This window comes from Dipodomys ordii, unplaced genomic scaffold, assembly GCF_000151885.1.
Source record: "Dipodomys ordii isolate 6190 unplaced genomic scaffold, Dord_2.0 Scaffold10, whole genome shotgun sequence".
Taxonomy (NCBI): domain Eukaryota; kingdom Metazoa; phylum Chordata; class Mammalia; order Rodentia; family Heteromyidae; genus Dipodomys; species Dipodomys ordii.
The window spans coordinates 2595171-2620858 of NW_012267226.1; the positions used below are offsets into that span (position 1 = coordinate 2595171).

Consider the following 25688-nt stretch of genomic DNA (forward strand, 5'->3'; position numbering starts at 1 on the left):
TGTGTGTGTGTGTGTGTGTGTGTGTGTGTGTGTGTGTGTGTGTGTGTGTGTAGACAGGTATTGGAACTTGAATTCAGGGTCTCATGTTCTTGTTTGATCTTTTTACTCAAGGCTGTTACTCTACCACTTGAGCTACAGCTCTACTTCTGGTTTTTGGCTTTCTCTTCTTTTCTTTTCTTTTGTGGTTTGTTATAGTTAAGAGTCTCAAAAACTTTTCCACCTGGGCTGACTTTGAGCCACAATCCTCTCAGATCTTAGCCTCTCGCCCAGCTAGGATTCCAAGCATGAACCACCAGCAGCCAACTTCATTCTTGTTCTCTTTAAGCATGTATGCAGGGCTGAGGGAGGCAGGGAGGCAGTGAGCCACAACAGTCTAGGAGTGCTGTGTAGGTGAGAACTCTCAGGTGCTTTTGCCAGGGAGCTTTAGAAACCCTTCCTTCTTCCAGTTTCTGGGAACATGTGGAGGTTCATGGTTGCTGCTTAGTAGGCATGAAGCCTAAATCACTGAATGCCAGGGACAATGATCAAACCTGGGTTTGCTCAGAGCCAACGTGGTAGCTGAAGTGTCATGTCACAGGCTGCAGAAGGAGAACCAGTTTTCTCTCTCACTGCTGCTGGCTACTGTGGCCAGTGGCTTCTGTTCTCCATTGCACTGTGATCCTAATGTTCCCTATTGTCTGTTCCTTCTTTGGTCTGTGGTTTTGCCCACACCAGTTTGTGTTTGGAAGGGGAGGGAGAATGTGCCAGGGTCTCTGAGGAGCCCAGATCCCAGGGCTACGTCAGCAGCCCTAGGTATCACTGCCTGGACTCGAGCTATTGCCCGATAAGTCAATAAAGCTGTCCCCTTAATATTCAGGATGCCTTGTGAACAGGTGAGTCTGACGTGCGCAAGTCCCTCATGTAATGGTGCAGTCATGTGTTGTGTAATGATAGGGATGCATTTTAAAAACTTTGTCACTAGGAGATCTGGTTGATGTGTGAATATTGTAGTATTGTTACACAACTTTCATGATGTAGCCTGCTGTATACAAGGCTATATGGCATACACCATTGTATATGTGGTCCTTGTTGACTGATATTGTCATGTGGTGTGATTGTTTGCATAACATGTAATGTGATATAAACAGTTGCTATACTGTATTGTTTAGGAGATTGTGATATGAAGAAAATCTGCACCTGTTCAGTTCAGATACAATATTTTTATTTATTTATTTCTATTTTATTTTATTTTTTGTTGGTCGTGGGGCCTGAACTCTGGGCCTGGACACTGTCCCTGAGCTCTTCAGCTCAAGGCTAGTGCTCTACCACTTGAGCCACAGTGCCACTTCTGGTTTTCTAGTGGTTTATTGAAGGTAAGAGTCTCACAGACATTCCTGCCCGTGCTGGCTTTAAACTGGGATCCTCAGATCTTAACCTCGTGAATAGCTAGGATTACAGGTGTGAGCACCAGCGCTTGGCACTTCTTTTTTTTTTTTTATGTGCTAGTACTGGGGTTTGAACTCCGGGCTTGGGTACTGTCCCTTAACTTTTTCACTCAAAGCTGGCACTGCCACCTGAGCTACAGTTCCCACTTCCTGCTTTTTGCTGGTTAATTGGGCATAAGAATCTCATGGACTTTTCTTTCTGGCTTCAAACCTCAATCCTCAGATCTCAGTGTCCTGAATAGCTAGAATTATAGGCATGAACCATTGGTTGCTAGCTTTATTTTTACATTATTTTTGCAGGGCTTATGCATTCTAGGCCAGTGCTGTACCACTGACTTACTCCCTCAGCAACACAATTAAAACTTTTATTCATTTCTCAGATGTAGGACCCACAGAAATGGTGTGGCAACTGCTGTCATTATTAACCTTTTATAGGTGAGTGAGAAGGATGAGGGATAGACAGGCTGAGCAATGTGCTTGAAGTCAGACAGCAGGGTGGTAGTTCTATCTAGGTTAGAACCTAGTGCATTGGCTCTACTGTATTCTACCTGGACTGTGACATGCAAAACAGATCTGCAAGCCCAGTAGGCCCAGAAAGAGACGGATTACTCAGGGTAAGAATTCAGTTTATTCATTATTTTTCTGTGCGATTCTGAGCATGAGATGGGCTACATTTTGTTTTATTTTTATTTTTGTTGGTCGTGGGGCTTGAACTCTGGGCCCGGGTGCTGTCCCTTAGCTCTTCAGCTCAAGGCGAGTGTTCTACCACTTGAGTCACAGTGCCATTTCTGGTTTTCTGATGGTTAATTGGAGATAAGAGTCTCATGGACTTTCCTGCCCAGGCTGGCTTTGAACTGCAATCCTCAGATCTCAGCCTCCTGAGTAGCTAGGATTACAGTTGTGAGTCACCAGTGCCCGGCTTGGGCTACATTTGATAAGTGATTAAGTAGCATTGAGATGAGGATGAAAACTTCTGATCTTTTCAATATACTCAATCCTAGATGTCTGTGGTAAGAAGGGTCTTTGGCATTGGCTTATGGGCAGTGGTTGCCCTTTCTTGTTGTGGTTGTTTCATCTTTGTTTACGTGCGTGTGTGTGCATGTGCGTGTGTGTGTGTGTGTGTGTGGTGTTGGGGATTGAAGCCAGGCCCTTACATGTATTAGGCAAGTACTCTATCCTTGAGTTATATGCCCAGAGTTCATCAAGGACTTTTCTTCTTCTTCCTCCTCCTCCTCCTCCTTCTCCTTTCTCCTTCTTCTTTCAAAGACTTTTCTAGAAGTAGATCCCTACTAAAGATTCTGTCTTAGGTGTACATACGTCTTTCTTACTTTGCCCATTTTGTCTGTGGTTAGTGATACATGGGGGTTTTCTCTGGAATCCTTGTGATATGACTTTGTTCTCTCTCTGACCCACTGATGATGCTGAGGTGGTGGTGGTGGTGGTGGTGGAGGAAGAGTGGAGAACATGAACATCCTTTCTCCTCTTCCTTAAATATGAGTACGATTATCTAAGTCCTTACAGTGGTGATACTAAGAGAAATGTTTGGTTTACAGACAAGAAGACTTAAGCTCAAAGGGCTTGTTCTGTACATGGCCCAAAGGCAGTAAGATGTAGAGCAAGAATCCAAACCTTGATCTGTGGGACTTCAAAGCCAAGGAGTTTAACCACAATGCTATTATAAAACTGTATTCCAAATGGGATGGTGTTTGATGAATTCACATTCCCAGCAAAATCCCAGAACACATCATTAGACATAGTTGGGAGCATATAAAAAAAAAATAAGAGGGTAATGATCATCAGGCGCCAACACCAGAGTCACCTTGCTCTGAATTTGTCTGGTTTCCCTTTTGATGAGGTTATTTAGGTAGCAGACTAGGAGCACAGCTGGAGGTATGACTTCAACAAGGCTTTTAACAAAATGTAGCTTTGTTTATTAAGAATATGATTATAGCTGGGCGCCGGTGGCTCACGCCTGTAATCCTAGCTACTCAGGAGGCTGAGATCTGAGGAAAGTCCGTGAAACTCTTTATCTCCAATAAACCACTAGAAAACCGGAAGTGGTGCTGTAGCTCAAGTAGCAGAGTGCTGGCCTTGAGCTGAAGAGTTGAGGGACAGTGCTCAGGCCCAGAGTTCAAGCCCCACAACCGACAAAAAAATTAAAAAAAGAATATGATAACAAAATCATGGTGGGTATTTTAAGCTGAAAAAACTACTCAGCCACTCAAGCTGACAAATCAGGTTATTTCCATTTCTTGTACTTTGTTCCACTGCAGACAGATATGTATTTATTGATTGATTTATTTTTGTGCTGGTACCAGGGCTTGAACTCAGGCTCTGGGTGCTGCCCCTGAGCTCTTTTTACTAGAGGTTGGCACTCTACCACTTGAGCTATACCTCAATAGTCTCAGACTTTTCTGCTAGGCTGGCTTCAAACTGTGTTCCTCAACTCTCAGTCTCCTGAGTAGCTAGGATTATAGGTGTGAGCCATGGGCTCCTGGCTTGAATGCATGTGTTTTTGTCTAGTGTGTGATGGTGGCGTGTACCAAGTCCTTTGTATTCCGGGGAAGGCATCGCAGTTTGCTGTCTGCTGGGCATGGTGGAAAACTTGATAGCTGGAGGACCTGAGGCCTACTAGGTTTGTGTCTGACTGAGCCTCAAGAGGGTCCCTTCATGTGGTTGCCTGAGGCTGCCCCCCACTTCCTCCCAGGTTCTATGCCACTTCCTCTTTGGTAAGAAATCATATGAAGACTTGGAACTTTTGCTTCTCTGCTTTGTAGTTGACACTAACATGGGAGGGAAAGGTCCATACCTTGGATGCTCTAATGATGAGTCAGTCAGAAAGAGCAGGACAACACACATGATTGGCTGCTGTGAACAGACTATCCCCATCTGTGTTAAGACACACACAACACCACCCTCAGTGAGAGAAACAGGCTTGTGTTCTACCACTTGAACCACAGCTCCACTTCTGGCTCTTTGGTAATTAGAGATAAGAGTGTCACAGATTTTCCTGCTTGGGCTGGCTTCAAACTGTGATCCTCATATCTCATACTCCCCCGTAGTTAGGGTTACAAGAATAAACCACCTGCTTCTCACTAGATTTGAATCCCAACAAACTGGGCTATCATTTGGATTGTAAGTGTCCCTTCAGGGTACTTGTGTGAAAGGCTTGGTCCCCCGCATGACTCTACTGGGAGGTGGTGGGAACTTTTTTATTTTTATTTTTTGTTGGTTGATGGGCTTGAACTCAGGGCCTGGGCTCTGTGCCACCGGTGCCTGGCTAGGGGAACTCTTAAAGATGGAGCCTGGTTGAAGGTGTGTGTGTGTGTTTGTGTGTGTGTGTGTGTGTGTGTGTGTGTGTTAGTACTGGGACTCAAACTCAGGGCCTGGGTGCTGTCATTGTTCAAGGCTAGCTTGAGCCTCCGTTCCACTTACTTATTTAGTTGTGGTTAATTGCAGATAAGAATCTAGCAGACTTTCCTGCCCAGGCTAGCTTTAAACCATGTTCCTCAGATCTCAGTCTCCTGAGCAGCTAGAATTACTGGTGTGAGCCACTGCTGTCTGGTTTGGTTGGAGGTCTCTACGTCTTTGCAGGCTTCCCCTTTCTCTTCTTCATGTCTTCAGCATGAGATAAACAGTGTGGCTATGCCACATGTTGCCATCATGATGTCCCAGCCCAGGCCCAAAAACAATGGGAGGAATTGGTCATAGACTGAAACCTCCAAAACTATGAGGCAAATAAGCCTTTCTCTTTATAACAACTTCATGTATTTCATAATAATGTCGGAAAGCCACACAAATGATGGCTGCTACCATACCACAAGTCTTCTATGCATATATACACATGTCTATGTGGATATTTTTTGTTTTTTGGGTCTGGTCATGGGGCCTGAACTCTGGGCCTGGGCACTGTCCCTCAGCTCTTCAGCTCAAGGCTAGCCCTCTACCATTTGAGCCACAGCGCCACTTCTGGCTTTTTTTCTTTTTGCTTATGTGGTGCTGAGGAATCGAACCCAGGGCTTCAGGCATGCAAGGCAAGCATTCTACCTCTGAGCCACCTTCCCAGCCCTGGATATTTGTTTATATGTGTGCATATGTCCTCCCCCATGTGGAATTATAATGTGAATTCACTTTTTAACCGATGATGTGGGTTGTAGCTGATTAATTCATCAAACATTTATTAACTGTCTCAATCTATGCTGGGACTATAGAGTTGAGACAGCCCTTCTTCTCACCTCCTCCATCACGCTGAGCATCTTGGGGGTGGTCTCCTGGAGAGTTCTCAGGTCAAGTATCTGATAAATCATGAAAGATAAGAAGTAGCCATACTATCTACTGGAAATAGTTGAAAAGAAAAACTGAACATATATATTCCTGTCTTTATGTCATTAATAATACAGTATACCAAAAATTATATTCACAGGAGATTAACCCTGATGGCCAGAGGCTTAGAAAACATTTTGTGATAGGAGGAATTGAGTTTGGTTAGCAGACCCAGAGTGTGCATAAACACTAACATGCGTATTTCCAGCTCTGCCCTGAGCAGGAGAAATTGTACTGGTTCTGTTCAATGCTGAGTTTTGATGGCTTTGGGAAAATGGGATGTGAGATGCTTCCTGTCCCAGTCTGATTCTGAAGGAAGAGTCCTGTAATACTGTGTTGTAATTTTGGGCCCAGGGACTTCCAACCCTCCTCCAGGGATGGAGTGTTCCTTGTTTGATTTTTGGCCCTTTTGCCATGGTAGCTTCTTAGATTTGTAGCTCAGTGAGGAGTCTGGGAGTCACAGATAGACTCTAGACAATTCTCAGAGGTTCCATAGATGGGCCTTGGGCTTCTCCAATAATTCTGCAGATCTCTGGGTACCTAAAAGGAGAATGGCACCTACACATCATGGAATACTCCTCAAACATAGAAAGGGATATTATCCATCTTTTTATAGACACAGTGGCCTGGATGATTTTCTAGGGAACTATGCATCGTGAAAAAAACCCCTGTAGTCTAAATCTTACACACTGTATGACTTCAGTGTTAGAACAGAACAAATCTAGTGTTTTAGGAACTGAGGAAGGTGGATAATTAAAGGGAGTGGGTCTGGTTCCACAGGCAGTAGGAGACCTCTTGTGTTGAAGCTATTTATAGTCTTGATTGATAGTGGATACTGAAAACTATATTAATGATAGACTACACATGCGCACATACACATGAGTACAAGGAAGATAGAGAAATTGAGTCAGATCTGTGGATTACATCAGTGTAATGTCAATATCATAATAACAGTTGTATCAAGTATTGCCACTGGGGGCGGGGGATGAGACTGGGCAAAAGATACAAAGAACCTCCTAGTATTATTTCTTATAGCTTTTGGGAATCTCTAATGATCTCAATAAAAATTTCAGTAATAAAAAATATACTTGCCCCTAGATTAGAAACAGGCTCTGTGAAAAATCTAGAAAATGAATGGAAAGATGTTCTTGTTTAGTTTTGGATGGATCTGTTGGGTTCTGCTATTGCTGATGATAGCTCAGGACAGGAAGAAGGTAGGATGGTTGGGCTGGAAAGAGGATCTTTGGCAAACAAGGCTAAATCTTCATGAACGTCATGGATTCAAAGAGCTAGAGATAAGAATTCTTTAGCAAACTCGGGCTGGGAAGGTGGCTCAGTGGTAGAGCACATGCCTTGCATGCCAGAGGCCCTGGGTTCGATTCCTCAGCACCATATAAGCAAAAAGAAAAAAGCCAGAAGTGGCGCTGTGGCTCAAGTGGTAGAGCTCTAGCCTTGAGCTGAAGAGCTGAGGGACAGCACCCAGGCCCAGAGTTCAGGCCCCATGACCGGACCCCAAAAAAAAAAAAAAAAAGAATTCTTTAGCAAACTGAACTGAGGGTCAAGGGTGAGGAGAGGAAGAGACCAGGTAGAGTCCAAACTTGAATTTGAGGCTAGCCAGGTTTGATATAGAGTGCTTGAGGGAAGTAGAACCCCAGAGAATACTTATAGCATTCTCTCCCCTTCCAAGGAAACAAAGGTTTGTAAACTGGAGTTTCCTAGATTGTCCCAGCCTGATGTAGGAGGTTACCTAAAGCTGAATATGAATATTTATCTGAATATAGATATCCATCAATCACCTATCCATCCATCTCCTAGCATACTTGAGGACCTAGTTTCCATCTGCAGTAACCCCTCTCCCCCTATGAAAAACAGAAAACAAACAATGGAGTGCTAATCTGGGAAGCTAGAGATGGAAGGAGCAGAGAGGAATGGGGCAGGCGAAGAGGCCTTCCTGGGGCAGGTAGATTGCACCAACTCAACCCTTCACACACACTGGGCCTCTGGGAAGACCTACTTCTAACTGGTGTCATCAAGGCCCACGCAGACTTATATGGTCATGGTTTTTGTTTAATCTTTGAATCCCATTTATTTTCCCTCCAGGCTGGAGGGAGGACTGGATGCCTGGCTTTGGACAGATGGATGGATGGTGGGTGGAGAAGACCAAATCAAAGGGAGATAGTATGTAGGCCCTATCATTAGTGGGAATTGGATAATTATGTTCCATAGCTGCTCCACTTAGAATTCCATAAGGGATCATTAACCCAGTTTTAAGAGGGAAAGCCTGAGGTAGTATTTGGGAAAGCCTGAGGTAGTATTTGTCCCAAGGGCTCAGGGTTTGCAGCTAGACCCTTCATCTGGGTCATATCCATCCCACCCTACAAAGACCAAGAGCAATCCTGTGTCAGGAGTCCTCCCTGCAGTGTAGACTTTGTCTCCTTGGAGGCAGGATCTTGTGGCATCTGTGTGTGGCCCCTATCCTCAGGCTGTGTAGGCAGTGCCCTGGGCTTCTCTAAGAATGGGAACAGATCAGGAACATAATACCTGTCAAGCTGGGCTACTTGATGGCAGAGATTCTTTCTGTGTTGACAGAGTACCTTCAGTTGGCCCCCTGAGGGACTTTCCTTTATGATCTGAATAAGTTTGGAACCTTTTGGTTAACTTTCTTCAGCGAGAGCTGTTGGCCGCGGGTCAGCTTTCTGTTCCCCTGATAGACTGCAGTTACACATAGGTAGAAAAATGTGGATCCATTGGTTGCTGAGTGGCTCATGCCTGTAATCCTAGCTACTCAGGAGGCTGAGATCTGAGGATTGTGGTTCAAGCTAGCCCAGGCAGAAAAGTCCATGAGACTTTAAAAAAAAATTGATTTTATTGTCAAGGTGATGTACAGAGGGTTACAGTTACATACATATGGTAATGAGTACCTTTCTTGTTGAACATTGTTACCCCTCCCCTCGTTTTTCTCCCACTTTCCCTCTGCCCACCCATGAGACTTCTTTTTTTTTTTTTGTCGGTTGTGGGCTTGAACTCTGGTCCTTCTGGTCCCTCAGCTCTTGAGCTCTAACACACTACCACTTGAACCACAGTGCTACTTCCAGTTTTCTGAATGGTTTATTGGTGATAAGAGTCTCATGGACTTTCCTGCCTGGGCTGGTTTTAAATCACAATCCTCAGATCTCAGCCTCCTGATTAGTTAGGATTACAGGCATGAGCCAATGGACCTGGCTTTCCGTGAGACTTTTTTATGCAATTAACTGCCCCAAAAATAGTCAGAAGTGAACTGTGGCCCAAGCGATAGTGTTAGCCTTGAGCACAAAAGCTCAGGGACAGGGCCCAGGCCCTGAGTACAAGCCCCAGGAATGGTAAAAAAATAAGAAATAAAAATCAGGATCCTTCTTGTATCCTGGTTGGATCCCAAAGCCATATCCATTTCTCAGCAGCTCTGTCTGGTGGAGAAGCTAAGGACTGTGACAGGGTCAAAGGGCAAGGATGAAAGGGCCAGGAGGCAAACAGGTGGAGAGTCCTCACCAGCTGGCCAGTCTTCTTGGAGAAGGAGCTGGGAGTATGTGCTTTGGAGGAAACTGGTGACAGCCACAGGTGTGGGGTAATGCTATAATCTATAGTAGGAGGGTCCCCAGGGCAGGAAGTAAAGCCCAATCCTGCACAGCCAGTACCTTGCATCTCAAATAATGGTTTAAAATAGATACGCTGGGACTGGTCCACCTAGTAACCTCCTCTCCTGGTGATGGGAAGTGGGTGAGCCAGCTGCCTGGGAACTGGAAAGGGCAGGTGCAACTTCGTACTCGGCTTCCTAAGAATAACCTGAGAGTTGAATTGTGGCTCAGTTGGTAGAGTACTAGCCAATAAACTAAAGTGTCAGGTAACCAAATCAAGCCCTGGTCTCAGATCTAAAAAGAAAAAAAAAAAAGAATGACCTGAAGTTCTTTAAAAAACGTCTAGATCCTCAAAAAAAAAAAAAAAAAAAACGTCTAGATCCTCAGATCTCAGCCTCCTGAGTAGCTAGGGTTATATGCATGAGCTACCAGCACCTGACTAGCTACTCAGGAGGCTGAGATCTGAGGATTGCGGTTTGAAGCCAGTCTGGGCAGGGATGTCATAAGACTTTTTTTTTTTTTTGGTCGGTCATGGGGCTTGAATTCTGGGCCTGGGCTCTGTCCCTGAGCCCTACCACTTGAGCCACAGCACCACTTGTGGCCTTTTCTGGTTATGTAGTGCTGAGGAATTGAACCCAGGGCCTCATGCATGTGAGGCAAGCACTCTACCACTGAGCCACCTTCCCAGCCTCTGTCATAAGACTCTTATCACCAATAAACTACTCAGAAAAGTGGTGCTGTGGTTTAAGTGGTAGAGTGCTAGCCTTGAGCAAAAAGAAGCTCAGAGACAGTGCCCAGGCCCTGAGTTCAAGCCCCAGGACCAGCACAAAACACACATACCTTCTAGATCCTAGGCTCTACCCTCTCTTGGGAGAGGGGCTTGGGACTCTGGGTGCGGAAGAGTGCTGAATGTGTTTCAGTTTCCTTTTCTATTGTTCTTTTTCACAAGTTAACAAATCTTGGGAATGACAGGTGGGGAGACCAATAACTTTTTGTAGAATATATTTGCTTGCTTGCTTGCTCTCCCCCCACCTTCCTCCTTCCTTTCCTCCCTTCCTTTCTTTCTTCCTTCCTTCTTGCCTTCCTGCCTCCCTCCTCTCTTCCCTCCTTTCCCTTCTTTCCTTCTTTTTTGTCAGTTGTGGGGCCTGAACTCTGGGCCTGGGCGCTGTCCCTCAGCTCTTCAGCTGAAGGCTAGCACTCTACCACTTGAGCGTCAGCCCCACTTCCGGCTTTTTCTGCTTATGTGGTGCTGAGCTGAGGAATGGAACCCAGGGTTCCTTTGCATGCCTCATGCATGCAAGGCAAGCACTCTATCACTGAGCCACCTTCCCAGCCCCGCCTCCCTTCCTTTCTAACTTCCTAACCTCTCTATCTGTCTTTCTCAATTTCTTTCTGCCTGTACTGGGGCTTGAGCTCAGGGCCAAGGCTCTCTGTCCCTTAGATTTTTCACTAAAGACTGGTGGCTCTACTACTTGAGCTGCTCCTCCACTTTTGGCTCTATTTGGTGGTTAATTGGAGATGAGAGTCTCAATGAACTTTCTTGCCTGAGCTGACTTTGTCCTCAGATCTCAGCCTCCTGAGTAGCTAGGATTACCAGCATGAGACACCAGTGCCAGCCAAGAATCTGTGTGTGTGTGCGCGCGCATGCGCATGTGTGTTTTGTCGGTCATGGGGTCTGAACTCTGGGCCTGGGCACTGTCCCTCACCTCTTCAGCTCAAAACTAGCACTCTAAACTTAAGCCACAACACCACTTCTGGCTTTTTTCTGCTTATGTGGTTCTGAGGAATTGAACCCAGGGCCTCATGCATGCAAGGCAAGCGCTCTACCACTGAGCCACCTTCCCAGCCCCAAGAATCTGGTCTTTTAGAATATCAATTGCCTAGGGTTGGTGGGTGCCTTGTATGTTTCCAACATGGGTCTCCCCCACCCCCACCCCCATCCCTGCATGCTTCTCATGCATCCCTCTGTCATCTTTTCATGATGACCTTTTCAAGCGTCCTTTCTGGATTAGACCCTGGACTGGGAGGGTGGCAGGTGGGATGGCATCTCACCCTCTGGAATTTACAGGTAGGCTGTCTGCTGTCTGTACAGCTGCCTCAGTTTACCTGTGTCTACTGGTTTAATTTCAGACCATCTAAGTCTAAGCTAGTCCCTCTTAGCTGGAGACACGTTCTTGGGGATGCCATGGGTCCCGTTCCAAACTCCTTTAGTAACCAGAATGTCCCATAGACAGTCACACGAGGTTTCTGGCTTCCCAGTATATATAAAAGTTACATTTAGGCTGGGAAGGTGGCTCAGTGGTAGAGTGCTTGCCTTGTATGCATGAGGCCCTGGGTTCAAATCCTCAGCATCACATATGCAGAAAAAGCCAGAGCTGGCGCTGTGGCTCAAGTGGTAGAGTGCTAGCCTTGAGCTGAAGAGCTGAGACAGTGTCCAAGCCCAGAGTTCAAGCCCCACAACTGAGGAAAAAACAAAAAACCAAAAACATGAAAAGTTACATTTATCCTGTAATGTCTCTTGGGTAAACAATGTAAACAACAATGACAACAACAAAACCCCCAAACTAACCAACATATGTAATTTAAGTAAAAGTGCTCTTGCTCTAAAATGGTAGCAATCATCAGAGCTACTGGAAGAATGGCACCCACAGGTTAAGCACACCTTCAGTTTCTAAATAACACAATTATCTTCAAAGTGCCATAAAGCAAAGTTCAATAAAGAAAGGTATGCCTATAATGAGGAGTTCCAGGAAGAGGATTTTCTCTGCATCTGCCTCTGCTATCTGGCCCAGCACTGCCCACATCTCTTGTGCCAACAGATGACAAATACAACATTCCATTTTGGAGGATGTTCTATGCTCTGTGGTCTGAGATGGCCTTCAGCCATACAGTGTTTCTAGAGACTGGCCAGGATGAAACTAGAACTGGCTGGCATGGTTATTTATGTTGGCTTAGCCTTTCTCCTTAAGCAGGAAAGCAATTTGACAGTGCACAGAATGCCTTCTTACCTTGGAAGCCTTCCTCATTCTCAGTCTGTACTTTTCTTTCTTGCTTGAACAATCACAGAGACATTTTATGACTCTCATGCCCCTGAGAGTAGTGGTGATGGAATCGAAGTCCGCCCCATCTGTGGGTGGGTACACTGAGTCATTGCATGTGCAACGGGAGAGTGACAGTTGGTAGTGGCTCATCAATCTAGCCACCCTTGTCCTAGACTCAGGTCTGAGCCACTCACCTGTGGCCATAGATGGTGACATCATCTCTGACCCTTGACCTTGTTTGCCAGTTGCAGGAACAGGTTTCTACTCATGATGTGAATGGCCTTTCCAGTCCTTCTCTGGGAGTCCCAAGTGACCATTTTGGGTTTCAGGATTGGATGATACCCGTGTTCCCAGTAGATGACACCAGAGTTAACTTAGTTAAATGAAGAATAAATAGTCTTTAGCAGGAAGAGTTATTTGTAGCTATCTGCACTGGTTGGATTTTGGATATTTATTTTTGTTGTTGATGAGTATGGAGCTAGTTACTAAGTTGCTTTTCTCTAACAAGTACCATGCTCTAAGCTACCAATGACAAACTCTTTGGATTTGTTGGTTCCAGAGTCTGAGCATTGTGGGACATGGAGAGTTTGCTTCCTAGTGATTTACACAGCGAATCACAAGGCATCTTAGTGGGAGATCCTTTGGTTAATGTAGACAGAGTTGCATTTGCTCAGCATTTAGCTTCCAGTCCTTCTGACTTAGTGGGAGAAGGCTGGTTCCTATATTAGTAAATGAAATGAAATCTCTGTCTGTTTGTCTCTCTCTTTCTCTTTTGCTTTCTATACATTGGTTTTTATTTGGATAAACACTGGCCTTGGAAACACTTGTTTAAGTTAACTGTAAGTGAGTGGCTCCTGGGCATCTACATACTCCCTTCCTGAGTTTTTGGACCTGACACACCTTTCCCTCTAGAGAGTGGGATAGGAATGGCAGTAATCAAATCTTAATCCTGCAGCCTGCCCCTGATTTCTCCCCTTTTTACCTCTCCAAGATCTGTCTCAGTGCACACCCCAAGTCCTTCATTCTCTTCCATCCTGGAAGCCATTTCTTCCTCTGTTCTCTCAGTGACCTATAGCCATGTTGTGTTTCTGTGGACTCTGGCCAAGACCCAAGTGGAGCTGGCAGGTAGGGAGAGGCCACCCCAATCACATGATCTCTATCTGTGTTAGTAGTAAGTGAGCACCTGGCTTCACAACATGGTTTTGTATGTGCACCTGCAGCGATGTTTACCTTTAAGGAGAAACAGATAGGCAAAAGCAGGCCCAAGTATCCTTTCTCTTTGGTTGACTCAGGCCACAGACACTACTCCTTTACTTCCTGCATTGGACTCTGAGGCTGAGCATTCCTATGCTGGAAACCCTGCTTCAGAGTTGGAAGAGCTTGGCTTTTGTCCCTGCTTTGCTGCTTTCCTAGCCTTGGCAGGCCACGCCCTCTCACTCAGCCTCAGTCTCCTTATCAGTAAAGTGTTGAGTTCTGCAGGATGGTCTTTGTTTTGCCCCAAGATGGAACAGAATTAGAGCTATAAAAAGGAGTAGGCTGGTTATTGATTAATCAGTTCTCTCTGTGTTGTGAAGCCCCAGAACTCAGGCAACCACCATCAAATCCTGGATCTGCCCCCAAATATAGTGACTTTGTTGGAGCATTATTTTGCCTCATCTTTTGTCCTTGCTATTTCAGTAATAGGGAGGTAGTGCCAGCCTTGGCATTTCAGAAAATGGTTAGGGTGGTAGTAGGGAAGAAAATAGGTAGGAGGGGCTGGGACTGTGGTTTAGTGGTAGCATGCAGGAAGCCCTGGGTTTGATTCCTCTGTACCACATAAACAGAAAAGGCCAGAAGTGACACTGTGGTTCGAAGTGGTAGAATGCTAGCCTTGAGCAAAAGAAGCTCAGGTACAGTGCCCAGGCCCTGAGTTCAAGCCCCAGGACTGTTAAAAAAATAAAAATAAAAAAATGGGAAATTATTCTGCAAATTGGCAATGTATCTAAACATAGTGATGATTTCCTGGTATTTCTTTCTTTACTGATTCATTCCCTCCCCCCCCCCCCCCCCCTTCTTGCTTGCTTCCTTCCTTCTTTGCTTCCTTCCTTCTGCTCATAGACAACCAAGGACCATCATACATCGAAAGAAAACTTATAATCTGATAGAGAAAACCAATGACAAGTCCAAAGGTAATCTAGAAAAGCCGAGTAAGATCCCGAGAAAGAGCAAGAAGGTAGTACATTTAGAAAACCAGCAAAAAGCTGGGGGCTGGTGGCTCACGCCTGTAATCCTGACTACTAAGGAGGCTGAGATCTGAGGGTCGCAGTTCAAAGCCAGCCTGGGCAGGAAAGTCCATGAGACTCTTATCTCCAGTTAACTACCAGAAAAGTGGTGCTGTGGCTCAAGTGGTAGAGTGCTTGCCTTGAGCTGAAATGCTCAGGGACAGTGTCCAGGCCGAGTTCAAACCCCACCACTGACCAAAAAAGAAAAAAAAAAAAAAGAAAACAAGCAAAGGCTGCTCAAACCGGGAAATATCATGGAATAAAACATCAGCCTTAGAAGTGAAATGTATGACTTTTGGGATTTAATAAAATCATTGCCTTTATAATGAGCCTTCAAATCATGTCATGAGATTCTTATTTTCTTTTTCTTTTTTTTGGGGGAGGGTCTGGTCGTGGGTGCTGTCCCTCAGCTCTTCAGCTCAAGGCTAGTGCTCTACCACTTGAGCCACAGCGCCACTTCAGCTGTTTTCCTTTTTGCTTATGTGATGCTGGGGAATCGAACCCGGGGCCTCATGCATGCAAGGCAAGCACTCTACCACTAAGCCACCTTCCCAGCCCAAGATTCTTATTTTCTAAGGGCTTCATAAATGCCAGGTCAACACTCTAGCACTGAGCTATATCCTTAGCCCTTTAGCTCACTATAACTGAAAGTAGAGGTGAGCCAGGCATGCCTGTAATCTTGGCTACTCCAGAGGCTGAGCTCTCAGGATCTTAGTTCGAAGCCAGGAAAGTTCCAGGCAGGAAAGTCTGTGAGACTCTTTCCTGCAATGAGCCACCTAAAAACCAGAAATGGAGTTGTGGCTCAAAATGGTAAAGCACTATCCTTAAGCAAACAAGTTCAAGGACAGTGCCCAGGCTGTCCAAGCCTCACAACCAACAAAAAGCAAACAAATAAAAACCCCAAGTCCTTATTTCTGCCCAAGCAAGAAGAAAAAAAAAAGCCTACCCTCCATACCCCCTTAGTGGATGAGAAGAATAGCTGAAACAAACTAAATATCAGAGAATAGACAGTCTTGAGACCCTAGAGTAAGGCTACAGTAAGGAATGGAAAGAAGGGGACTGAGTTTATTCCACTACCTGTTCTGAACAATAATGGCTGGGTTTAAATCACTCCATCCAGGAGATTAGACAATTGTATATTCTCTTGATCAATTAGAGTGCCTAGCAAAAACAGACAAATGTGGCTAATCACTGTGCCATACAGTGTTACATGTACACAGATATTCAAGACAGCCATTTATACCTAATTCCTAAATAGGATTGAACAAATAAGGAACCTCAGGTATTTGTGGAAGGCCTTCAACATGGAAAGTTAACGCCATGAAACTGTAAAAATGAGCAGATTTCGCATCCTTAAGATGAATACAAGGCTGGTTTGTTTGCCTGTGGCTCATGCCTGTAATTCTAGCTGCTCAGGAGGCTGAGACCTGAGGATTGAAGCTCAATGCTAGCCTAGGCAGAAAAGGCTATATGAGACTCTTATCTCTAATTAACCACGGAAAAATCAGAAGTGGGGCTGTGGCTAGCCTTGAGCACAAAGAAGCTCAAGGACAGTGCCCAGGCCCTGAATTCAAGCCCCACAACTGGCAAAAAAGAAAAAAAAAGATGAATGCAAGATGCCACAAAAAGGGAAACTCAGAATAAGAAAATACTTGCACACTAAAAGTTTTGATTATAAGAATGAAAAAAAAAATACCCTGAATTAAAAGGTTTTAGAAAATTAGATGGCTAATACAGAGAAAAGATAAAGTAGAGGAAGAAAAAATAAGATTCAAGGAAAGCAGACCAGAGAAAACAAAGGAAAGAACATATCTAAGAAATAAGCAAGTTTCCCCAAAGGCAGAACTTTCATTTAATCCTATGAAATTTGAAGATCCAATTCTAAATACTACCTGAAGGCTTTTAGAGAATGACTACAAAGTAATTTAATTAAAAAGTTACAAGCAGAAGAGATGATGATTTGTACTATTATAATGTGTCTCAAATGGTGTTTTCAAATTTTAAGTGAAAATTATTTGAAACCTAGGATTGTATGTATACCCAGCCAAACTATCAACACCTGTGAGTGTAGAACTAGGTATTTTTCAGAAATATGTAAAGTATTAAAAAACATTTCCTCCTCAGAAAGCTACTGGAAATTAAATAAATCCAGAGAAATGAAGACAAGGGATCTTAGAAAATAGAGCTTCAACTCAAGACAGAGATGGAAGTAGTTCCCAAGGTGTGTAGGAAGTTCACTAGGAGAAAGGACGGAAGACTCTTGGAGAAAGCCACCAGAAAGAAAATGAAGTAAGTTATTTGGTGGACATTACATGTAAATTGAGAAGATGACAGAGCTCTGAGCTATTATATGTAGAGATGGAGTTGTATATCGAGAAGAAATCCAAGCAAATAAAAACTTGCCTCAAGAAAATGTAAGTTGAAGGCCAGGCGCCCATGGCTCACACCTCTAATCCTAGCTACTCAGCAGGATGAGATCTGAGGATCATGGCTCAAAGCTAGCTCAGGCAGGAAAGTCCAAGTGGCACTTTTCAGCGTGATACTACATAGGCACAAACACAGACAATTAGGACATTTCAGTGAGAGATGTAAATGTCTCTGCCACAGAATTGAGAGAACTTAGGACAGCAGTGAGTTAATTGTTAATAGTCGACTACTAGAAAAACCACAGAACGTGAGCACAGACACTGGCTGAGTCTGTGGAATTTGGGTGGGGTGTTGCTTTCCTTGTTCGTTCTATGGGGTCTGTTATTGGGTGAACAGAAAATACCACAGTAGAAGAGCATGTGTTCTCTCAGGACTAAGGGATGCAGTAAAAAAATTGTTCATCTGTCACCAGTCCAAGGACATCCTACCTGTCCGCCATCTTTTTTGGGACCAGTTGTGGAACTTGAGCTCAGAGCCTGGGTGCTGTTCCCCGAGCTCTTTCACTCAAAGCTAGTGCTCTACGGCTTTGTGCCACAGTGACACTTCTGGTTTTCTGGTGGTTAAAATCACAGACTTTCCTGCCTGGGCTGGCTTTGAATCTTGATCGTCAGATCTCGGCCTCCTGAATAGCTAGGATTACAGGTGTGAGTCATTGGTGCCTGGCTCCCGGCTCTCCTCTGTCTTGGTGTCCCTTTTATCCTGGATTCCCCTGGCAGGGAGAAACTGGAGCACAACTGCTGTCTGTTTGAAGTGTGGTTTATTTTCACATCTTAGTCTATATGGTCACGGATTCCCATGGTGACCAGGGCTTTCTGTCTCCACATGAGCTCCTGTATGGGAACCCCTCCCCCACTCCCCGCATAGTGAAAAGCAATTTGCCAGGCACACTGCCATTTCCTTTTGGCTGGTTAAACATCAGCAAGGGCAAGGCTTCTGGGCAAGGTAAGCAGTTCCTGTGCTGCTGCAAACCTCTGGCTCAGGTGACTGGAGGCACTTAATTGAACAGCTGCATCACTGCAGGTTGGGGCTGGCCTTAGAGGCTCACACAGTATCAATCGTGGCCTGGGCATCCTCCTGCATCAAAGCTGAAGTTGAGGCCCCCAATAACTATATTTCAACAGTCTGTCATTTCCTTTGTTTTGTTTTATTCTGGTACTGGGGCTTGAACTCAGAGACTAAGCACTATCCCTTACCTTTTTTGCTTAAGGTCAGTGCTACTACCACTTGAGCCACCACTCTATTCTGTCTACTTGGTGGTTAATTGGAGATAAGAGTCTCACATACTTTCTACTTGCCACCTTCAGATCTCAGCCTCCTGAGTAGCTAGGAATATAGGCATGAGCCACAAGGCACCCAGACTTTTTTTTTTTTTAATTTCAGGGAACAATTTCTTTTCCCCAGTCCTGGGGCTTAAACTCAGGGCCTGGGGGCTGGGAAGGTGGCTCAGTGGTAGAGTGCTTGCCTTGCAATGCATGAGGCCCTGGGTTCAATTCCTCAGCACCACATAACCAAAAAAAAAGAAAAAAAGCTGGAATGGCGCTGTGGCTCAAGTGGTAGAGCGCTAGCCTTGAGCTGAAGAGCTGAGGAACAGTGCCCAGGCCCAGAGTTCAGGCCCCACAACCGGACCCCAAAAAAACAAAAACAAAAACAACAACAAAAAAAACTCAGGGCCTGGGCACTGTTCCTGAGCTTTTTTTGCTCAAGGCTAGCGCTCTCCCACAGCGCCACCTTCTGCTTTTTCTGTGTATGTTGTACTGAGGAATCAAACCCAGGGCTTCAAGCTTGCTAGGTAATCACTCTACCACTGAGCCACATTCTCAGCCCCAGGGAACAATTGTCAAGCAGTTCATGCCTATCCTGCCACCTTCATTTTCCTCTGATTGGGTGGTGGGCTCCATATCTGAGCAGAGTGGTCCAGGCATTCAAGGATGAAGACCCCCTCTCCCTCTTGACTTTCCCATGAGCTAGCCCTCACAAGATGTCCTTAACCTTCCTGAGTGGGGCTGAGAGGCTGTTAGTATGGTGGGGAAAGTTACTGAGTGTTGTGTATCTCTGCAGAACATGAATGGCTTGGAGGAGGGTGTGGAGTTCCTGCCCGTGAACAATGCCAAGAAGGTGGAGAAGCGGGGCCCCAGGCGCTGGGTGGTGCTGGCAGCCCTGCTGGTCAGCTTCCTCTTGCTTTCCCTCGTGGCTGGCTTGCTGGTGTGGCACTTCCAGTGTAAGTACAGCTGGGATTGGTTGTGGGGAGGGTGATGTAGGGTGTGTCCTTGCTCCTTCAGGGACAGATCCTGGGGCCTACCTGTGCTGGGAAGGCTTGGGAAGGACAGTTCTCTGGGCACCGCCTCCCTGGTTCTTTTTTGCATGCTGGGGAGTGATGGGGAGCCAATCAGAGCTGGGTCTTTGGGCACTCCCTCCTCTGGCGCTGTGGGCAGCTGCAGGCAGGAAGGACAGGTGGAGATGGTACCATTACCCGTAACTGCTCTCTTGGCCTGGCACAGATCGGAACGTGCGGGTTCAGAAGGTATTTAATGGCTACCTGAGGATCAAAAATGAGAACTTCATAGACGCTTATGAGAACTCAAACTCTAGCGAGTTTATAAGCCTGGCCAACAAGGTGAAAGAAGCGGTGAGTCCATTCCCAGGGCAGAATCCTGCCCTGCTGTCAACATGGCACCCTCAGCCCCACTAAGTTGAAAGGAACCTTCTCATTTTTGCTCCAAGGTCCTCCTGGGGAAGGGTGGTCTGGGAATTGGGGAGGGAGGTCATCCCAGGAGGGGAGGGTGCAGCCAGGGCTTAGGGAAACAGTCATTGCTGCCCTTTGCCTATCGTGAGCCTTGTCCCCTCCCCTCAGCTGAAGCTGTTATACAGTGAAGTCCCTGTCCTGGGCCCCTACCATAAGAAGTCTGCTGTGACTGCCTTCAGGTGAGTGCTGGGGGAGGTCTCAAGGGGGGTGGTCTCTGGCCTGTCTGGGTCCTCTAAGTATGGAGTAGTGTGTGGGACAAAATGCTTCATAACTCAGGGGGTTAGAAGCTGAAAGTCTGGTTTGGTGAGACAAAGACGAGCCCTTGTTCCATTGGTCTGCACGGGAGGACTTTTGCACAATGCCTGTCACATGAGACGTGTTCAGGGAGGGTAGTGATTATTTGTCCACACTTGGCTTTGAATAAGTTGAGGTGCTCAGAAACTTCCATGCAAACATAATATTTTTTTTCCAAAGTACTTTTTCCCCCCCTCTTTAATTTGTTTCTTAGTTTGGGATTGGAACCCAGGACCCCATAAAGATCGAACAACTGGTCTACCACTGGGGCACATTCCACTCCATTTGAACTGCTCTTGCTTGGCCTTATCACCCATCCCCAACCCCACTTTTTTTTTTCTTTGAGATAGGGTTTTGCTATTTAACCCTTAGGTTTTATTTTATTTTTTTTTGCTGGTTGTGGGGCTTGAACTCTGGGCCTGAGCGCTGTGTGTCCCACAGCTCTTCAGCTCAAGGCTAGCACTCTACCACTTGAGCCACAATGACACTTCTGGCCTTTCTGCTTACGTGGTGCTGAGGAATCGAACTCAGGGCCTCATGCATGGGAGGCAAGCACTCTACCACTGAGCCACCTTCCCAGCCCTGGCCTTAGGTTTTTTTTGTCCTTTTGTCTCAGCATTCAGAGTGACTGGGATTACAGGTGTGTACCATCACACCCGGCTCCAAAGACCTTTTTATGTTCCTTGTTTAGTTGAATCCTGAGGAATGCTGGGTGGCAGGAGGCACTGTCATCACCTTTCCCAGATCAGAAATCAGATCTGTGTGGGGACTGTTGGGACACAGTGTGTCCAAGTTAGTGGCTAAATTCCAAATATTCTACCTCGGTCCTAAACAGAAGCTGTCCCAGGATGCATTTGGGGGGTGGTAAGGATAAGGGGCAAGATCTCAAAAAGGATTGCCAGATGGGTGGACACCACCAGGGGCTTGGGGCACAGCCTCAGTGTGTACCCATTCCTAGTTGTATAAGAAAGTGTGGGTGAATGTGTGAAGCCTCCTTGTCTCAGGCTCCCCACTCCCCTTCTCCCCAGCGAGGGCAGCGTCATTGCCTACTATTGGTCAGAGTTTAGCATCCCTCAGCACCTGGAGGAGGAGGCAGAACGCGCCATGGCGGTGGAGCGTGTGATCACTCTGCCTCCCAGAGCACGTGCCCTGAGCTCTTTCGTGATGACCTCGGTGGTGGCCTTCCGTGAGTCCGGGAAGGCCGGGGTGGGCTTAGGTGGTCAGCCTGCAGGGGAACGAGGTGGTGATGGGGACACTTGCAGGCTTGGAGCTCTGGAGAGGGCACTGCTTGCTGGCTGTCCCTCGGGGAAAGTAGGAAGCAGCATAAGGAACTAGATGGTATCAGCAAATGTTCTTTCTTGTTCTTCAGCTTCTGACCCCAGATCGGTACAGAGGACCCAGGACAGTAAGTATCATGCCTCCACCCTAGATGGTCAAGAGGGGGGATATGGCCAGATGCCCCTTGTGCCAGGTGGATCCCCAGAAGTCAGACATTCTTTAACTCCATTTCCCTCAGAAGAGCCCCCAGCCTTGTCTCCCCCTGGATGTGGCATGCCTGGGATGCCTTTGAAGGGGAAATCAAGCCTGAGATGCAGTACTACTGAGTCCCTAAATTAATGTCCCCAGCTCTTCTCAGCCCATGCCCATCTTTTTGTCTCCTAAACAGATAGCTGCAGTTTTGCCTTGCACGCCCGAGGTGGGGAGCTGACCCGTTTTGCCACACCAGGCTTTCCGGATAGCCCCTACCCAGCGCATGCCCGCTGCCAGTGGGCCCTGCGCGGGGATGCCAACTCTGTGCTGAGCCTCACCTTCCGCAGTTTTGACGTGGCTCCCTGTACTGGACAGAACAGTGACCTAGTCATGGTGTATGACACCCTGAGCCCCGTGGAGCCTCATGCTGTGGTGCAGTGAGTATCCTGGGGGCAGCAATGATGCTCCCTGCCAGTATCCACCCCCTGAAACAACAGTGGTACAGGTGTGAAATACAGTTTATAATTTGTAGCTACAGTTCTCTGTGAAATGCAGTGGAGGGCAGGTGTGGTGTGCTCTTATCATGGGCACTAGCAAGTATCTCCCAAGTGATCATCCACTTTTGGCAAGGAAGATGATAGACACAAGACTTCATGTGGTGTAGAACATGGTGAACAGTGTTGGGATGATGCAATTTGAATCATTTTAGCAGGCTTGAGAGCCTAGGTCTGTCCTTCAACCTCTCTACCCCTGCCTGGGGTGATTAGGGCAAGGATTAGTGGTTCTGTCTATAGGGTCCTGCCTGACAGACAAGGTGTGTGGGCCCTTAGTTGGTTGATTTGCACTTGCAGATGATCTCTCAACTGTCTCTAGGCATTGGCTGACCCTGGGAGCGCAGTCTCTCCATGGCATTAATGCATCCGAGTTACAGCAAATAAAAAGACATCATTAATAACACCTGCCAGGGCCTGGAGAGACTGGCTCCAAGATAAAGGCCCCAGCTAGCAGGATGGAGCACAGGCCTTTCCCTCATTAATTGGGCCCAGAGCCTTTCATCCCTCCCTGTGGAAATGGGTAGATGTTTCTTGATTAATAATGCATTAAAATGCAGGCCCAAACCAATCTAAAATTGTCATTTGCTGCTATGGCTCAGCAAACAGGTCCTCTTGACTATCTCTTTTATTATTATACATCAGAGAAATACATAATCCAAAAGGGAAGAAAGTAGAAAGAAAAAGCATAAGAATAAGTTACTAGGGACCTTACTACCTCTATGAGGTGTGTATATGTGTGTGTGTGTGTGTGTGTGTAACGTTTTTTGCTCAAGGCTGGCTCTTTAGCACTGACCTACACTTCCACTTTTGGCTTTTTCCTGTTTAATTGGAGATAAGAGTCTTCAGTTTGTCTGCCTGGGCTGGCTTTTAACCCAACGACCCTCAGATCTCAGTCTTCTGAGTTGCAGTGATTACAGGCATGAACCACCAGTGCTTGGCAATATGAGATTTTTTTTTCTTTTAGTAGTTGTGGGGTTTGAACTCAGGTCTTGGGTGCTGTTCCTGAGCTCTCACTCAGGGCTAGTGCTCTACCACTTTGAGCAACAGCACCTCTTCCAATCTGAGTTTTTTTTTTTGATGTGTATTTTTTCATACATATATATATATATATATATATATATATATATATATATATATATATATATTGCCAGTCCTGGGGCTTGAACTCAGGGCCTGGGCACTGTCCTTGAGCTTCTTTTGCTCAAGGCTAGTACTCTACCACTTGAGTCACAGAGCTACTTCTGGCTTTTTCTGTGTATGTGGAACTGAGGAATTGAAGTCAGGAGCTTCATGCATGCTAGGCAAGTACTCTACCACTAAACCACATTCTCAGCCCTCCCATACGTTTGTTATATATTTATGTGTGTCTCTTCAGGAATAAGATTCAGTTTTGTTACTACCTCCTTCCAAATCAGTCAGCCCTACTCTCAGTCTTGTTTGTAATGATTGCCTATTGCTGCATTGCTTAGAGGCAGATGACAAGATCATTAGCAGTGTGGGCTCTGGAGCCTGAGTGTCTGGGTTTCTGTTCCAAAGTTTAACTATGTATTCTTGGGCAAGGTACTGAACTTGTATCTTGATTTCCTGATCCATGCAATAGAGATAATTGAATGTGCTTTGTCAAGTTGTTATGAAGATTCTTAATAGATATAAAAGCAAACCTGGGCTGAATGTGGTGGCAGTATGTACCTGTAATCTTAGCACTTGAGGGCTGAGGGAGGAGATTTGACAGTTCCAGGCCAGCATGGGTTACATAGAGAGTTTGAGACCAGCCTGGGCTGTATAGTGAGACCCTGACTCAAAAATTCAAGCCCCAAAAGACAAAATTAAAAAAAGAAATAAAGGAAGACAAAGAAGGAAGGTAGAGGGAAAGGAATGAACTATGCTTTTTTTTTTTTTTTAAATTTGTGGTACTGCGGCTTTGAACTCAGGTTCTTTGTACTTACTAGGCAGGCGCTCCTACCATTTGAGCTATACTCCTAGCTTAGTTTTGCTTTGGTTGTTTTAAATATATAGTTTCATAACTTTGTCCTGGCCTGCCTCCACCTGGGTCCCCATATCTGGTCTGACATGTTCTTTATTTTATTTCAGAGTGAATATAATTGGGTATAGTTAATATAATTAAAATAGAAATTTAAACCTTTTAATCCTAGCTTTTCAGGAGGCTGAGATCTGAGGATTGCGGTTCAAAGCCAGCCTGGGCAGGAAAGTCCATGAGACTTTTATCTCCAGTTAACCACCAGAAAACCAGGAGTGGAGCTAAGGCTCAAAGTGGTAGAGTTCATCTTGAGCAAAAAAAAGCACTCAGGGATAGCATCCAGGCTCTGAGTTCATGCCCTGTGACTGACGAAAACAAACAAACAAACAAACTCTCCAGTTAACCAACCAAAAGCCAGAAGTAGATCTGTGGCTCAAGTAGTAGAGAATCAGCCTTGAGTGACAAGGCTAAGGGACAGCACCCAGGCCCTGAGTTTGATCTCTAGTATTGGCACAAAAAAACAAAATTAAAAAGTTAAAAGAATAATATATAAAAAGTGCACAAAAGTAAGTGTACAGAGTATGAATTTTACAACATTATTTTTATTTTTTTTGTTAGCATATGTTAGTTGTACAGCAGTCATGTCAGTGTGACATTTTCATATGTTTATACAGTGTATTTCAATCAATTTCACCCTCCCCCCCATCACTTTCCCTTACCCTTTCCCTCTTTACAACAACAACCTCAACTGGTCTCATTGTTCTATTTTTCATGGAAGCAAACAAACTATTTCAACCCAATTTGTCCTCATTAACCCTTCCCATTAATCCAACCCCCTTCTGCTGGTATCCATCTCCTTAACAGAGCCTGTTTCTCTTTCCCCACATCCCATTCCTATATATCAACAGCTTTCACTGAGATTCTTTATGCTACATTCATATATAGTTGGCATTTTTTTGAAACAAGATCTCTTATGTATCCAGGCTGACCTTGAACTCACGATCTGTCTGCTTCCACCTGAGTGCGAGGATCCTAAGTGTGGACCACCACAGCAGGCTTTTTTTTTTTTTGGCATGTTCTTAATAAGTATTAATTGTTATTATTACTAATATTCTTTAACCCACAACTTGCTTAATGAATTATCTGTTAGGCAATTTGCTATTTTAAACAAAAGATGAATGGTTGTATCTGGACCGAGGTGCTGTCCCTTAGTTGTTTTTTGTTTTTTTGGTTTTTTTTTTTTGTGTGAAAATACCGTAGAGAGGGGTTACAATTACATGGGCAAGATAACGAGTGCATTTCTTGTCAAGCATTGTTGCCTCCTCCTTTGTTTCCCCTTTCCCATCCCCCTTAGCTTTTTTCACTCAAAGCTGGAGCTCTACCACTGGACCCACACCTCTACTTCTACTTTTTTGGTGGGCAATCAGAGATAAGAGTCTCTTGAACATTCCTGCCCTTCTGGCTTCTTCCTTTGATCTCAGCCTCCTGGGTTGCCAGGGGGAGAGTCTTTCTAACCCACAATTTTATGTACAGTATCAGGCTTAGGAATGGAGTACTTGGTC

General features: G+C 45.4%; 1 protein-coding gene across 1 annotated transcript in view; it reads left to right on the forward strand.

Moving 5' to 3' along the window:
- St14 (suppression of tumorigenicity 14 (colon carcinoma)) overlaps positions 1-25688 on the forward strand; it is a 41818-nt gene that overhangs the window by 3554 nt on the left and 12576 nt on the right. The window contains exons 2-7 of the mRNA XM_013009438.1: positions 19146-19305; positions 19586-19713; positions 19939-20009; positions 21153-21310; positions 21494-21529; positions 21791-22031. Of these exons, the coding sequence (XP_012864892.1) occupies positions 19146-19305; positions 19586-19713; positions 19939-20009; positions 21153-21310; positions 21494-21529; positions 21791-22031 (794 nt within the window). The remainder of the gene's footprint in view (positions 1-19145; positions 19306-19585; positions 19714-19938; positions 20010-21152; positions 21311-21493; positions 21530-21790; positions 22032-25688) is intronic.